This window comes from Phodopus roborovskii, unplaced genomic scaffold (assembly GCF_943737965.1).
Source record: "Phodopus roborovskii unplaced genomic scaffold, PHOROB, whole genome shotgun sequence".
Classification (NCBI taxonomy): Eukaryota; Metazoa; Chordata; class Mammalia; order Rodentia; family Cricetidae; genus Phodopus; species Phodopus roborovskii.
The window spans coordinates 60,431-76,129 of record NW_026126763.1 but is presented as its reverse complement, the minus strand read 5'-3'; the positions used below and the strand labels follow the sequence as shown (position 1 = coordinate 76,129).

Genomic DNA, 15,699 nt, shown 5'->3' with positions numbered 1-15,699 from the left:
TTCTAAGAGATTCATATAAGTTCCCTCACAGAAGGGGAAAGGGACAAGATCTCCTGAGCATATGGGGAGTGGTGGGGCAGTGAGTGGAGAGGGAGCTAGGAGGAAGAGAAGGGGAGGAGAGGAAAGCATGTGGGCCTAGGAAGATTGAGTCAGGGGAGGAATAGATGAGAAGAGAGAGGGAACATAATAGAGGGAGCAATTATATGTTTGAAGAGAAAAATGAACCTAGAGAAATATCCAGAGACCTTCAAGTCTCACTGCAAGTAACAATTTGAGCAACAGTGGAAGGGCTACCATAAATGCCCTTCCCTGATAATGAGATTGAGGACTGTCTTATCCACCATCATAGAGCTATCATCTAGCAGCAGATGGAAACAGAAGCAGACACCCACAAGTAACCACTGAGCAAAACAGGAATTCAGAAGCAGAGAGAGAGGACAAGACCAGGCTACAAATATACATTGAGACAGCCAACCTGAAAAAAGGAGGAGCTACTAGGCCCCCAGACTGATAGCTGGGATTCCAGCATTGGACTGACTCAGACTCCCTAAACATGGGTCTCTGCCGGAAGGCCTGGGAAGTCTAAGGGACCTTGACAGTGGAAACAGGATATGTACCTGGTGCACAAAAGGACTTTGGGTGCACATCCCCCATGGAGGGATACTCCCTTAACCTAGAGACAGGAGAGAAGGCCTAGTCCCTACTCCAAATGATGTGTCAGATTTAGATGACCCCTCCTGGAAGACATCACCCTACATGTGGAGTGGGGGTGGGAGAGGAGTGTGGTCGGGGGGCATGGGGGTATGAACAGAGGGAAACAGGGAGGGAGGAAGGGGGAACTGGGATTAATATGTAAAATGAAAATAAATAAATAAAATTGTACTCAGTGTATTTAAATATTGATGGCAATATGAGACATTGCCCTGACATGTCCAGATAAGGCAGAGAAAAGACCCTTGTGATACCAATCTTGCAATTGCAGATTTCCTAATAAGAATTATAGTTTAGAGTTTTCATTATAAAACCAAGCACACTTTGACTTTTATTGCCCTTTGGAAGTCCCTTGTCTGTCCTATTCCTTCATACATTAAGTGTGCATGTATTTATGTATGTGTGTGTGCGATGTAAATTCCATTGTTAAATTTGTTTGTAACCTTAAAGCCTGTTTTTTTTTCCCCAGAGATTTGCTGGCCTTTGATTTGTAAACTGAGAATGATGAAGATTCTGAGAGGCCCAGTGTGAGAACTCCTGGTTGAGGGCTAACACAGCAATTTCTTTCAGTTCTCATTCTGTAAACAATTGTCTTCTCTGACTACCTCTTCTTTTTAGAATTGTTTATTTGGTGAGGTACCTGTTCACATAGAACCCAAGCATGTGCTTGAGTGCTGTCACGTGTTCTTGATGGTGAGAAGGCCATAATATACTTTGTGAAAAAAATGCCATGTATAAGATTAACTTTGTTTTGTCTTAACTTACAGTGCTGTTGGTTGGGAATTTACTTTAGGAAATACACAACTTATGTTAACCAAGATGTGTTTTATTTTGTTCGAGACTGTTTCATGTAGTCCATGCTGGCTTGACCCTGATTACAGTCAGCTGTGACTTTTAACTCCTGATCTTTCTGCTGTCACTTCCCAAGTGCTTGGAACAGATGTTTTCCACCATTGTAGATTTTATCTAGTTTTAAAAAATGATTTATTATGCTGGGCATGGATGGTGTACACGTTTAATCCCAGCACTCAGGAGGCAGAGGCTACTGAATCTTTGTGAGTCTGGTCTACAAAGCTACATAGAGAAACCCCATCTTATCAACCAAAGCAAAATAAAGAAACAAAACTGTGATTTGCTCTTTTAAATTATGTATGATGTGTGTGAACCTGTAAAAATAAGTGCTGGTGCATGTAGAAGTCAGAAATGTTGGCCCTCCCTGGAATTGTAGATAACATGCTGTTATGAGTCACTGGATATGGGTCTTGGGAACTGAGCTCAGGTCCTCTGCAAGAGCAGGATGTACTCTTCTTAATGGCTGAACTATTGCTCCTGCCCATGGATATTTATTTTCATTTTATGTGTATGTGAGAGTTCCTGTATGTATGTCTATGCACAATGCCTGTGCCTGGTGCTCTCTAAGGCCCGAAGAAGGCATTGGATCTCTTGAAACTGAGTTACAAATGCTTGTGAGCTGCCATGTGGTTACTGATTACTGAACTTGTGTCCTCTGCCAGAGCAGTTTGTGCACTCTTAGGTGTGAGCCATCTCTCCAGTCCCATGGCGAGTTTTAAATAAAATACACAGGATTCAAAGTTGTGTATTCTTTACATCATATGTTTCATGAAAAGTGATCAACAGAGAAGTAATCCTGTATTACCCCAGGAACCAGTGGCCCCAGTATTTGCTAATTTACCAGTTAATGGTTAATGAGTTAATGAAGTTAATGAATAATGCTTAAAAATTCAAAGGTGCAACACATTTTTTTTGTCCATTTTCAAAGTAGTGGTGAAAATATGCATTGTGTTCTGTTTGTATGTGTTCACACTGTGATTTAATGTATTACTTTATTTTCTGTTGCTGTCCTGATCACACTGGTCATAATGAAAAGTCTAGGCACAACTGAAATTGAGGCCATGGAGGAGGACTGTTTATTGCGTTGCTTTCCATGGATTGATCAGCTTCTTTATATAACCCAGGGGTGGCACCACTTGCATTGGCTGGGGTCTCTCTTACATCAATTAGTCATGGAGAACATGCCCACAGGCTTGCCTCAAGCACGTCCTGGGGAGTTATTTTTCTCAGTAGAGATTCTCTTTTGCCAAGTTTCTGTAGTTTGTGAGAAGTTGACAAAAAGCCCAATGAGTATGTCTATTTTGAATAGTATTATATATTCTGCTCTGAATCAACTCACAGATCAAGCTGAATTATGCCACAAGCTGTTCTTCAGGGTAGGACATAGAAACTTTGTAAAACTGTATAAATATCAGAATAAGTTCTTGCCTCTATAGGCTATACTTTTGGTTAACTTATTTTCTATATTGCTTTTTTTCATTCACGTTATTTTCTTGTTTTTTTTTTCATGACTGATACATTATGTTCAGCTCTTTAAGTTTAATATTGGGAAGAAGTGAAATATTTGAATCTAGAAGTTTAGTATACTGCTTTATATATGTGATTTCTCTTCGAAGTTCTATCAGTAGAGTTTAAATTTCAACATTTAGGTTGTATTAGTTACTTTTCTGTTGCTGTGATAAAATACAATGGCAGAAAAGAAAACAAACAAACAAACAAAAGCACCTAAATACCAAACTATTCAGGTCAAGGCAACTAGTAGATGGGAGAACTTGTTTTGGTGTACAGTTCCAAAGGGAGAGCCCATGATAGTGAGGGGAGCATGGGAGCATGTTCTTAGAGCAGGAAGAGGAGAGATCATAACCCCCTTAAAGTTGAAGAAGACGGATAAAACTAGAAGTAGGAAGAGGCCATATGCTCCCAAAGCCTGCTCCCGGTGACAATCATGTGTCATATAATAACATGGTGGTTCAAAATGGACCACAAATAGGACAATGCCACCCATTGATTCTTTGCCATCTTTGTTTCTTTAAGTATACTCTGATGTCCACACAGTGATGAAATGCCTTGTTGCTTCATTTCTCAGAGACTTATTGTTACATGGTATCTGACTGCTTTCTCTGTACCTTGTTTTCATTTTTATGCAATGGAAATAATAGTTTTGTATGGCTGTTGACTAGTTTAATTGCCCACAGAAATGTCTCGTAACAGTTCTGGCACACAGTAACTGTTCAATAATTTACCTGTTACTCGTTAGTAAAAGAAGAAAAGTAGTGCAGGGTTACTGCTAGTGCTGGGATTATTTATTCTCTTGTTATTTTTTCCTTTTTAAAAGTTTAAATTAGAAACAATATTATTTTAGATATCAATCCCAGTTCTCTCTCCATCCCATCTTCCCAAGACCCCATCACATCCTTCTTTTGCTGCATAGAAAGGGTGAGGCCTTCAATGGTGGATCATCAAAGTCTGTCACATCATTTGGGGCAAAGCCTAGGTCCTCCCCTTTGTGTCTAGGCTAAGAGACTATCCCTCTGTGGGGATTGGGCTCACTCTCTTATTATTTTTGACTACCAATTAAAAATATTGGGTCTACAAACTTTACTTCAAGCACTCAAGAAGCAAACACAGGTGGATCTATGTGAATTAGAGGCTAATCTGGTTTAAAATGTGATTTTCAGGTCTACATTATGAGACACTGTCATAAAAACCAAACAAAACAACACAAGCCATAGTTGTAGTTATTGGCCCTCTTACTAACAAACATAGTGACTTACTATAATAAAACTTGATCCTAGTTCCCACTCCCTCCTTCCATAATGGCCCGCTCACACCCTCACATCCCATCCCCCCCCCAACTCTACAGGGAGGGTGATGCCATCCAAGAGGGGACATCAAAATCTGTCTAATCATTTGGAGTAGTATCTAGAACTTCCCTCCTGCTTCTAGGCTAAAGGAGTATTCCTCCACGGGGAATGTGCTCCCAAAGTCCTTTTATGCACCACAGACACATCCTGGTATAACTGTCAGAGGTCCCTTAGACTGCCCAGGCCTTCTAACTGAGGTCCACTTTCAGGGATCTGATTCAGTACAATGCTGGTTTCCCAGCTATCAGTCTGGGGGGCCATGAGCTGACCCTTGTTCAGGTTAGCTGTATGTGTTGGTTTCAGTAGCCTGGTCTTGACCACTTTTCTTATCACTCATCCCTCTTTACAACTGGATTCCAAGAGTTCAGCTCAGTGTTTAGCTGTGAGTTTCTGCTTGTATTGCCATCAGCTACTAGGTGGGGGCTTAATGATGGCATATAAATTAGTTATCTATCTCATTATCAGGGAAGGGAATTTAAGGTAGACTTTCTACGATTGCTCAGATTGATAATTGGGGTTATCCTTGTAGGTCTCTGAGTCAATTTTCTCTTCAAATTTATAATGGCTCCCTCTATTATATTCTCTTTCTTTTTCTCTCTCATGTATTAGTCTCCCAATTTAATCTTCCTGGTCCCACATGTGCTCCGCTCCTCCCCTTCTCTTTCTCCTGACACTCCACTCACTGACCCCACCCACTCCCAATATGCTCAGGGGATCCTGTCCTTTCCCCTTCTGTGAGGGACCTTGTATTATTGTCTTTGGTTCCTCCTTGTATACTAGTTTCTCTCGCGGTGAGACTTATATGCTGGCAATCCTTTGCTCTATGTCTCAAATCCATATATAAGTGAGTAAATACCATGTTCCTCTTTTTATGAGTGGGTTACCTCAATCAGGATGATTTCTTCAAGTTCCATCCATGTACCTACAAATTTCAAGATTCCATTGTTCTTTTTTTTTTTTTTTTTTTTTTTTCAGCAGAGTAGTAGTATTCCATTGTGTAAATGGACATCTTTATCAATTTTCAGATGAGGGGCTTCTAGGTTGCTTCCAGATTCTTGCTATTTCAAATAATGCTGCTATGAACACAGATGATCAGATGTCTCTGTTAACATGGATGTGTATATGCCCAAGGGTGGAATTGCCAGGGCTTGTGGTAAACTGATTTCGATTTTCCTGAGGAACCACAATACTGATCTCCAAAATGGCTGTACAAATTTGCACTCCTGCCAGCAGTGAAGGAGTGTTACCCTTTCCCCACATTCTTTCCACCATAAGCTGCCATTGGTGTTTCTAAGTTAAGTCATTCTGGCAAGAATAATATGGTAACTCAAAGTTGTTTTGATTTGCATTTCCCTGTTGGCTAAAAGACTGTTAAGCACTTTCTTAAGTCTCTTTCAGCCATTTTTGATTCCTCTATTGAGAATTCTCTCTTCATTTGTTGTTTTGGTAACTAGTTTCTTGAGTTATTTGTCTATTGTAGAGATCATCCCTCTGTCAGATGTTGGGTTGGTGAAGAATTTTCCCAGTCTGTGCACTGCCATTTGGTCTTGCTGACTGTGTACTTTGCCTTACAGAAGCTTCTCAATTTGAGGAGGTCCCATTTATGGATTACCAATCTCAGTGACTGGGCTACTGGTGTTATGTTCAGGAAGCTGTCTCCTGTACCAATTTGTTCAAGAGTGCCTCCCACTTTCTCTTCTAAGTGTGGCTGGTTTTATGTTGAGGTCTTTGATCCATTAGATGTTTCTGTGAATTCTTCCTTTGCCACATCATCGTCTGTATATAGTAGACATAAGGTTTTTTTTTTTTTTTTTTAACTTAATCTTGTATCCTGGTAATTTGCTGAATGTGTTTTCCAGCCATAGGAGTTCCCTGGTAGAGTTTATCGGACCACTTATGGAAACTATCATATCATCTGCAAATAGTGACATTTTGACTTCTTCCTTTCAAATTTGTATCCCTTTGTTCTCCCTTTGTTTTCTTATTGCTTTAACTAGAACTTCAAGTACATTATTGAAGAGATATGTAGAGAGAGGGCAGTCTTGTCATGTTCTTCATTTTAGAGGAATTGCCTTAAGCTTCTCTCCTTTCAGTATGATGTTGGCTGTTGGTTTACTATATATTGCTTTTATTATATTTAGGTATGTTTCTGTTTTCCCTGATCTTTCCAAGGATGTTCAATTTTTTCAAAGGCCTTTTCAGCATCTTAGTGGGATTATAATGTTGTTATTCCTTCTCCATTTGTTTTTATTGTGGGTCTCATTGATAGATTTTTGTAAGTTGAGCCATCCCTGCATCCCTGGGATGAAGCCTATTTGATCATGTTGGATGAGTCCTCTGATGTGAATTTGTATTCAATATACCTGTATTTAATATAGTATATTTGGATCAATGTTCATGAGTGATGTTGGTCTGTAGTTCTCTTTCTTATTTGTGCATTTGTGTGACTTGTGTAACAAGCCCCATAAAAAGTTTGGTAATGTGTGAGGTTTATGTGAGCTTTCAGTTTTATTAGTGTTTATTTTATATATGTGGGTGCCTTTGTATATGGAGCATAGATGTTCAGAATTGAGACTTTGTACTGATGGACTTCTCCTATGATGGGTATGAAATGGCCTTCTTTATCTTTCTTGGTTGATTTTGGTTTGAAGTCTAACTTGGTAGATATTGGGATAACTGCACCTTCTTGCTGCCTGGGCCCAAATGATTGGAAGTTCTTTCCCCAACCCTTTTTCTCTAGGTTAGTATCTGTCTTTGAAGCTTAGATGTGTTTCTTTTTTACACCGAAAGGGTAGATTCTGTCTTCAGGTCAATTCTATTAGACTGTGTCTTTTTATATGCAAGTTAAGACCATTAATGTTGGTGGAAAGTAAGGACCATTCATTCATTAATTGTTAATTCTTATTTGTTTTAGATTTCATTTTGTTGTTGTTGGCAGTGGTATTGTTGTGTATATTTCCTATGCTTTTACATTTGGGTTCTGGTGAAGGGGTGTTATCGATTGGCTAGTTGTTTGTTATTGTAGTTAACGTCCTTGTGTTGGAGTTTTCCTTCCAGAACATTCTCCATGGCTGGATTTGTGGATATGTATTGTGAAAATCTGGCTTTGTCATTAAATAACTTGTTTTCTCCATCTACAGTGATTGAGAGTTTTGTTGGGTATGGTAGCCTTGGCTGGAATCTGTGAACTCTTAGTACTTGTAGAACATCTATCCAGGACATTCTGGCCTTGAGAGTTACCATGTAGAAGTCAGGTGTAATTTTGATATTTTGATTGATAGGTCTGCCATTATAAATTACCTGGCCTTTGTTCTTCTTGTCCTTTATATTTTTTTATTTATTCTGTATGTTAGATGTTTTGATTATGATGAGTCAAGGGGAGTTTTTTTGTTTTGTTTTGTTTTGTTTTATGTCCTGTGTATTTGGTTTTGGGTATGCTTCTTGTATTTTCATTAGCATAATTTCTTCAAATTGGAAAAGTTCTCTTCAGATTGGGAAAGTTTTCTTCAATGATTTTTTGAATATATTTTCTGCATCTTTGAGCTGGGGTTCTTCACCTTCTTCTCTGCCTATTATTCTTTGGTTTGGCCTTTTCATGTTATCCCACATTTCTACTACGTTTTGTTGGATTTAAGATTTTCTTTGGTCAATGAATCTATTTCCTGTAGTTTATCTTCAACTCCTGAGATTCTCTCTTCAATCTCTTATATTCTGTTGGTTACGCTTGTGTCTGTAGTTCCTGATCATTTACCCAGGTTTTCTGTTTTAAGCGTTCCCTCAATTAGGGATTTCTTTATTGTCTCTATATCAGTTTTCAGGTCTTGAACAGTTTGAATTGCTTCCTTCATCTGTTTTATTGTTTTTCTTTGCTTTCTATACTTTCTTTAAGAGATTTTTTATTTCATTCATATATTCTGTGTCCTTTTTCTCTATTTCTTCCAATTTATTGTTTGTTTTTTTTTTTTGCATTTCTTTTCTTAATTTATTTTATATAACAAAGTCCATTTAAATGAAAACAAACATATATACACAATATTTGGGAATTTGGGCGTTCTTTCCAAACTACTTCCTGCTGGTAAGGGGCGCAGTTACGGGGGATTCGAAGAAGATTCAGAAATCCTGGCAGAAGTCTGTAAGGCTGCTTTGTCCAGCTGTTTTGAATGTAGGATCACCTTGTACTCTGTTGATCAAACCACATTAGTCTGGATTTCTTCCATTTCTTTAAGGGATTTTTTTTTCATAGCATCTTTGAGGGCCTGTGTTATTTTTAAGAACTTTTTTTTTTTTTAAGTCATACTCTTCTTCATCTGTTTTGATATGTTTAGTTCTTTTTGGTGTCGAGTCCCTAGATTCTGGTTTATCATACTCTTATTTCTATTGTTGGGCATTTTCTTCTATTTCTGTCTTCCCATCACTTATTCCAGTGTGTGAAGGTGGAGTTTCTGTCTCTCTTTACGCTGCTGTCCTGGTGAATGTAGTTGGGTCAGGAGTTCGATGTCTGCAACCATGGATAATCCAAGTTCTCTTGGAGATTGCTCCCCTGGCAGAGGCCAGTTGGTGGGGTTCAAAGTGTAGCATCAAGGTGTACCTGAGTGGATAGGTGGGTCCAGTGGGTTCAGAGCAGAGCCAGGAAGTTCCACAGAAGTGGAGGGTTTGTTGCAACCACACTTTTTCCCAGTGCCAAATTTCATATCAGAGACACACAATTTTTTTTTTCTTGTTTTTTTGCACATGGCCTTTGCTGTGGTGTATGGCAATTGCTTTGTGTGATACACTGTTTGTGATTGTAGTTGATTATATTGATTACATACATTAAAAGGAATGAAAAACTCTTTTTTTTTAAGGAAAATAACAGTGGAGGAAAATTGTCGATTGGAGAAAGAGGAAGAACTTTTCAAAGTCAACAAGAGAACCAACCATGTGAACAAAGAACTAGACACCTATAGGTAAGACATCCTCTTTCTTATTTTGATGCTTGGCATCAGGAAGCAGTAAAATAAAATGGCTTTGTTGTTTTGTTTGATCTCAGACAAGGTCTCTGTATCCCTGACCCATCCGGAACTCTTTCTGGAGGCAGACTTGCCTTGAACTCAAAGATCTGCCTGCCTATGCCTACCAAGTGCTAGGACTAAAGGCTTGTGTGTCCTAACACAACTACTAAGTGAATTGGCATATTTTTGTTTCATTACTTTGTATTTGAATTTCGTGGAATTTTGTTGATATTCAGAGAATATAAAAAGGAAAATTTTCTTTTTGGGGATTTTGACATATAAGTATAAGCATATTTTATGTTAACATGAAGAAGTTTATAAATAGGTATGGATGTTGTGTGTGTTGGCACTGGGAGGTGGAAAAGAATGGTCACAAGATCAAGACCAATATTGGCTAAATCGTGAGCTTGAAACTAGCTTGACCTGCATGAGACCCTGTCGTCAAGAAGGACATGATGAGCAGTTAATTCAAGCTCATTCATGAATATTTTTTCAGCTGGGAAAGAATATACACAGTATTAGCATTCAGCAAGTTTGCCATGAAATGAACAAGCCACTCTTAGAATTTTAGTAAATGCTTAGCTAGTCTTTGGTTCAGTCCTCAGTGGACCTGAGGAAACACTAGAATGTCTGTTAGAGGATCACCACAGCAACTTGAGTCATAAGACACTTCTATCAACCTTAGGAAGGGTAAGTTTGGGCTTTTTGTAAAAGGACAAATTACTTTTTTGTTTCATAAAGACAGTAAGTTAGTTATACTTTTACCTCTTAAGAGTTCCTCTCCTGAGCTGAGCATTGGTGTCAGAGGCAGGTGGATCTCTGTGAGTTCAAGTCCAGCCTGGTCTACAGAGCCAGTTCTAGGACTGTTGGGGCTTCAGAGAAACCCTGTCTTGAAGTAAACAAACAAACAAACAAACAAAACAAAACAAACAAAAACGATTTCCTTTTCTGGGACTCTGTTAATTTTATAGGATCTGAGTTTATCTTTCATGATTTTGAGTCCTGAAAATGAAAACCAGATGATCAGGCATGCTTGCATGTGCCTGAGACTTTTGCACTTAGGATGGAGGCATGGTAAGATTGTAACTGAGCCCCTGAACAGGCTGCTTGAGACCTTCTGTACTGTGTAAATTTTTGTGACATCGTGTTAGGCACATCCAAGTAATAGTGCTCACATAGTTTAATTGACATTAGACTTAGGGGAGGAGAAGATGGTCTTTAATACCTGTCAGCATCTCTCAAAAGAGGAGTCTTGTGGTTATAATTAAATAAGGAAGAACACTCAGTAATATTCTTGTAGCCACATGCTGTTATTCTTTATTATATGTCAGCACAGTGGAGTAACTATTTGTTCCATGTAGTCGGCGTGCCAAGGATATCGAAGAAGAATTGGAGAGAACAATTTGCTCCTATCAAGTGCAGGTATGTGTGTCAAGTGACAGCTGTATATGCAGTTAGAGCACTCTGACTGGATAGAATTGATGCAGGACTGTAGCTTTCATCACTCCTGAGGTGTTTTGTGAAACTGAAATATACACAGGGAGCCAAAGATGCTGAAATAAAAAACTTCTGCAGCTTTCCTTTCTTTTGGAATGAGTATTATACAGCACAGCACTGTCTGGCACCATCAGTGTCCCATGTTGTGCTTGTTATCTGTTCCTTGGAAACTCTAGTAGTTGATCATCTTCTGCAGTTTGTTGGCATTAAAAACCTTATGTTCAGGTTTGTTTAAAATTTCAGGAGAGAAAATCATCTGTATATGTGAAATTATGCTTTCAAAATGGTTATAATGCTTCAGAGATGCCTCGGCAGTGGGAATTATGGTTTGGGCCATGAATTTTAGTGGTGGCAATGAAAGTTTTTTATTTATGAATAATTTTAATATCTGTTTTTTAGGTTATGGCTCATGAACAAAGGGAACATGACTATTGGGTAAGTTTTTAAGTCCCCTAACATATACTATTCATGTTATATTAGTTAAAGGTATAGACGGTATTTAAAAATAATCACTTTCTATGAATTTTATTAATTTTACCAGTATTTAAATCATATTTAGGCCAGACCATAGGAAGCACTGAGAATTAATCTTTTATTTCTGTGCTTTACTTGTACATTTCCCTCTGAATATAATTAGTTTTAAAATCACAAAGTCTTGAGAAGGAGTTTTGGGGGTTGGAGAGAGAGCTCAGTATTTCAGCTCAGCACTTGCTGCTCTTCCAGAGGACCAGAGCTGTGTTTGGTTCTGAGCAAGTCAGATGATTCACATTTGCCTGTCTTCTACTTCCAGGTGAATTTAGACCCTCTTCTGTCCTCTTAAGACACCTCCAATCACACTCATGTGTGCATGCACACACACCTAACATGTGTACATCTTCATATTTATGTGTCATACAGTGAGCACCTTATAAGTCCAGGTATATCAGAGTCAGGAGAAACACTTATGCACATAAAACTAAATAAAATTTTAAAACAGTTAAGTGAATTGTAACATTTTACTAGCTCAGGGTATTGTACTGAATTCCTTTTTGTTTAAAATTGATTTTTATGATTACAATTGGAAAATAATTACACACAGAGAAACATCATTTTTTATAGAATCCTATATTGGCTCCCTATTTTATGGTATTTCTCTCTCTCTCTTTTTCTCGTCTATTCCTTCCCTGACTCAATCTTTCTAGTCTCATGTCATGTGTTTTCCTCTCCTGCCCTTCTCTTTCTCCTAGTCCCCTATGCACTTACTGCCCAACCACTCTGAATATTCTCAGGAGATCTTTTCCTCCCCCCCCATGAGAGATCATGTATGAATCTCTTAGAAATGTCTTGTATCCTAGTCTCATCACTGGCACTGTAAATTATAAGCCAGTGATCCTTTGCTCTATGTCTAAAATCCATATAAGTGAATAAGTACCATGTCCCTCTTTTTGTTACTGGGTTACCTCATTCAGGATGGTTTCTTCAAGTTCCATCCACTTGACTGCAAAGTTCAATATTACATTCTTTCTTTCTGGCAGAGTAGTAATCCATTGTGTAAATGTGCCACATATTCATTATCTATTCTTCTGTTGAGGGGCATCTAGGTTGCTTCTAGATTCTTGCAATTACAAATAATGCTGCTATGAATATAGTAAACAGATACCTTTTTTGCATGGATGTGGATCATTTGGGTATATGCCTAAGTGTGGGATTGCTGGGTCCTGTGATAGACTGATTCCCATTTTTCCTTAGAATCACCATAATGATCTACAAAATGGCTGTACATGTTTGCACTCCTGACAGCAGTGTAGGGGTTATCCTGTTTCTTCATATCCTCTCCAGCATAAGTTCTCATGGTGTTCCTAATTTTAGTATTTCTGGTAAGATGTTATCTCAAAATTGTTTTGATTTGCATTTCCTCGGTAGCTAAGGATGTTGAGTACTTTCTTAAGAGTCTTGAAGCCTTTTTGATTTCCACAATTGAGATTTCTCTCTTCAGATCTGTGCTCCATTTTTAATAGGTTATTTGGTGTTTGGTGACTAGTTTCTTGAGTTCTTTGTATATTTTGGAGATCGGCCCTCTCTCCGATGTATGATTGGTGAAGATCTTTTCCCAGTCTGTGGGCTGTTGTTGGGTCTTGTCAAGTGTCCTTTGCCTTACAGAAACTTCTCAGTTTCAGGTGCTACCATTTATTAATTGTCTGTGCTAACGGAGGTATGTTAAGAAAGCAGTCTCCTGTACCAATTTTTCAAGGGCACCTCCTACTTTCTCATCTAAGAGGTTCAGTGTGGATGGATTTATGTTGAGGTCCTTGATCCATTTTGACTTGTGTTTTATGTATGGCTATAGACATGGGTCAATTTGCAGTCATCTACAAACTATCATCCAGTTGTGCCAGCACCATTTTTTGAAGATGATTTCCTCTGCTCATTGTATGCTTTTAGGTGTTTTATCAAAAATCAGTTGTTTGTAGGTGTGTGGGTTAATGTCAGGATTTTTTATTTGATTATATAGATCTACTTGTATATTTTTCTGCCAATACCAGGCTGTTTTCAAGAGTACATCTCTATAGTAAAGCTTGAAATCAGAGATGGTCATGCCTCCTGAAGTTCATTTATTGTACAGGGTTGTTTTTTTATACTCAGTCATTTTTTTCTCCATATGAACTTGATTATTATTGTTTTAAGATCAGTGATAAATTGTGTGGGGATTTTGACAGGGATTTCATTGAAACTGAGAATGTTTGTGGTAAGATTTCCATTTTTACTATGTTTATCCTACCTATCCAAGAGCATGGGAGATCTTTCCATTTTCTGGTATCGTCTTTAATTTCTTTCTTTAGAGTCACAAAGTTCTTATTATATAGGTCTTTTACTTGTTTGGTAAGCTTTACAACAAGATACTTTATGTTGCTTGTGGCTATTGTAAAGGGTGATGTTTCTCTGATTTCTTTCTCTACCTCTTTGTCGTCTGAATAAATTAGGGTTACTGATTTTTTTAAGTTTATCTTGTATCCTGCTACTTTGCTGAAGGTGTTTGTCAGTGGTAGGAGTTTCTTGGTAGAGTTATTTTGGGTCACTTATGTAAACTATCATGTTACCTGCAAATAGTGACAGATTGACTTCTTCCTTTCCAATTTGTATCCTCTTGATCTCCTTTTGTTGTCTTATTGCTTTAACTAGGACTTCAAGTACATTATTGAAGAGATATTGAGAGTAAGAAAGCAGCATTGTCTTTTCCTGATTTTAGAGGAATTGCCTTAATCTCTCCACTCTGTTTGATGTTGGCTGTTGGTTTACTGTATATTGCTTTTATTCATTTAGATATGTTCCTGTTATCCCTGATCTCTCCAAGACCTCTATCTCAAAGGTTTTTCAGCATCCAGTGACATGATTACGCTGTTTTCCTTTTTCAGTTTGTTTATATTGTAGATCACATTGATAGATTTTCATATGTTGACCTGTCCCTGTCACCCAGGGATGAAGCCTATTTAGTCATGTTGGATGATTTCTCAGATGTGTTCTTGGATTCGATTTTCCAGTACTTTATTGAGTAATTTTACCTCAATATTCATGAGGAATATTGGTCTTTAGTTCTCTTTTTTGTTGTGTCTTCTTTTGGCTTAGTTACCAAGGTAATTGTGGCCTTGCAAAAGGAGTCTGGTAATTAACATTCTCCTTCTATTCTGTGAAACAATTTGTGGAGTTACGTTATTAGCTTTAGCTGGAATTTATGGTAGAATTCAGCACTGAAGCCATCTGGCCCTGGACTTTTTTTGGTTGGGAGGCTTCCAATGACTGCCTCTATTTCAGTGGGGATGATAGGTATTTTTAAGGTGCTCATCTGTTCTTGATTTAATTTTAGTTAGTGATAGTTATTGAGAAATTTGTCCATTTACTTTGAGTTTTTAAATTTTCTGGAGCATAGGGTTTCAAAGTATGACCTGAAACTTGTCTGGATTTCCCCAGTGTCGGTTGCTATGTCTCCTTTCTTGTTTCTGATTTTGTTATTTTGTATATTCTCTCTCTGCTTTTGTGTTAGTTTGGATAAAGATTTGTCTATCTTGTTCATTTCCTCAAAAAGTGAACTCTTTATTGCATTGAGTTTTGTATTGTTTTCCAAGATTCTACTTTATTGATTTCAGCCCTCAAATTATTTCCTTGCTTCTATACCTCTGGGGTGAGTTTGCTTCTTTTTGTTCTAGGGCTTTTAGTTTTGCTGTTAATTCTCTAATGTGACTATTCTCAGTTTTCTTCATATGGGCACTTAGCGCAATGAACTTCCCTCATAGCACTCTTTCAAGGTGTCCGATAAGTTCGCATAAGTTGTGTCCTCATTCTTGTTGAATTCTAGGAAGTCCTCCATTTCTTTCATTATTTCTTCTGTGATCCAGGTGCAATTGTGCACTGTTCAGTTTCTGTGAGTTTGTAGGATTTCTGCGAGGTGTGTTGTTGTTGAATTCCAGCTTGAAAGCAAGGCGGTCTGATAAAATACAGGGGACTATTCCAATTTTTTGTATCTGTTGAGGTTTGTTATGTGGTCGATTTTAGGGAAGGTTCCATGTGGAGCAGAGAGGAAGGTACATTCTTTTGCGTTTGGTTGGAATGTTCTATAGATGACTGCTAAACCCAATTGAGACATAAATTCTGTTAGTTCTTTTGATTATTTGTTAAGTTTGTATCTGGTGGAAATGTCTAGTGGTGAGATTGGGGTGTTGAATTATCACACTGTGAGTATGTGAGGTTTTATGTAAACTTTGAGTTTTAGTAGTGCTTCTCTTACAAATGTGGGTGCCTTTGTATTTGGG

General features: G+C 38.0%; 1 protein-coding gene across 1 annotated transcript in view; it reads left to right on the top strand.

Annotated features, from left to right (window-relative positions):
- The window catches only part of LOC127214572 (melanoma inhibitory activity protein 2-like), a gene marked incomplete at its 3' end in the record, with an annotated part of 82,280 nt that overhangs the window by 32,286 nt on the left and 34,295 nt on the right, over nucleotides 1-15,699 (top strand). The window contains 3 exon segments of the mRNA XM_051174943.1: nucleotides 9,272-9,373; nucleotides 10,780-10,840; nucleotides 11,315-11,350. Coding sequence (XP_051030900.1) covers nucleotides 9,272-9,373; nucleotides 10,780-10,840; nucleotides 11,315-11,350 — 199 coding nt within the window.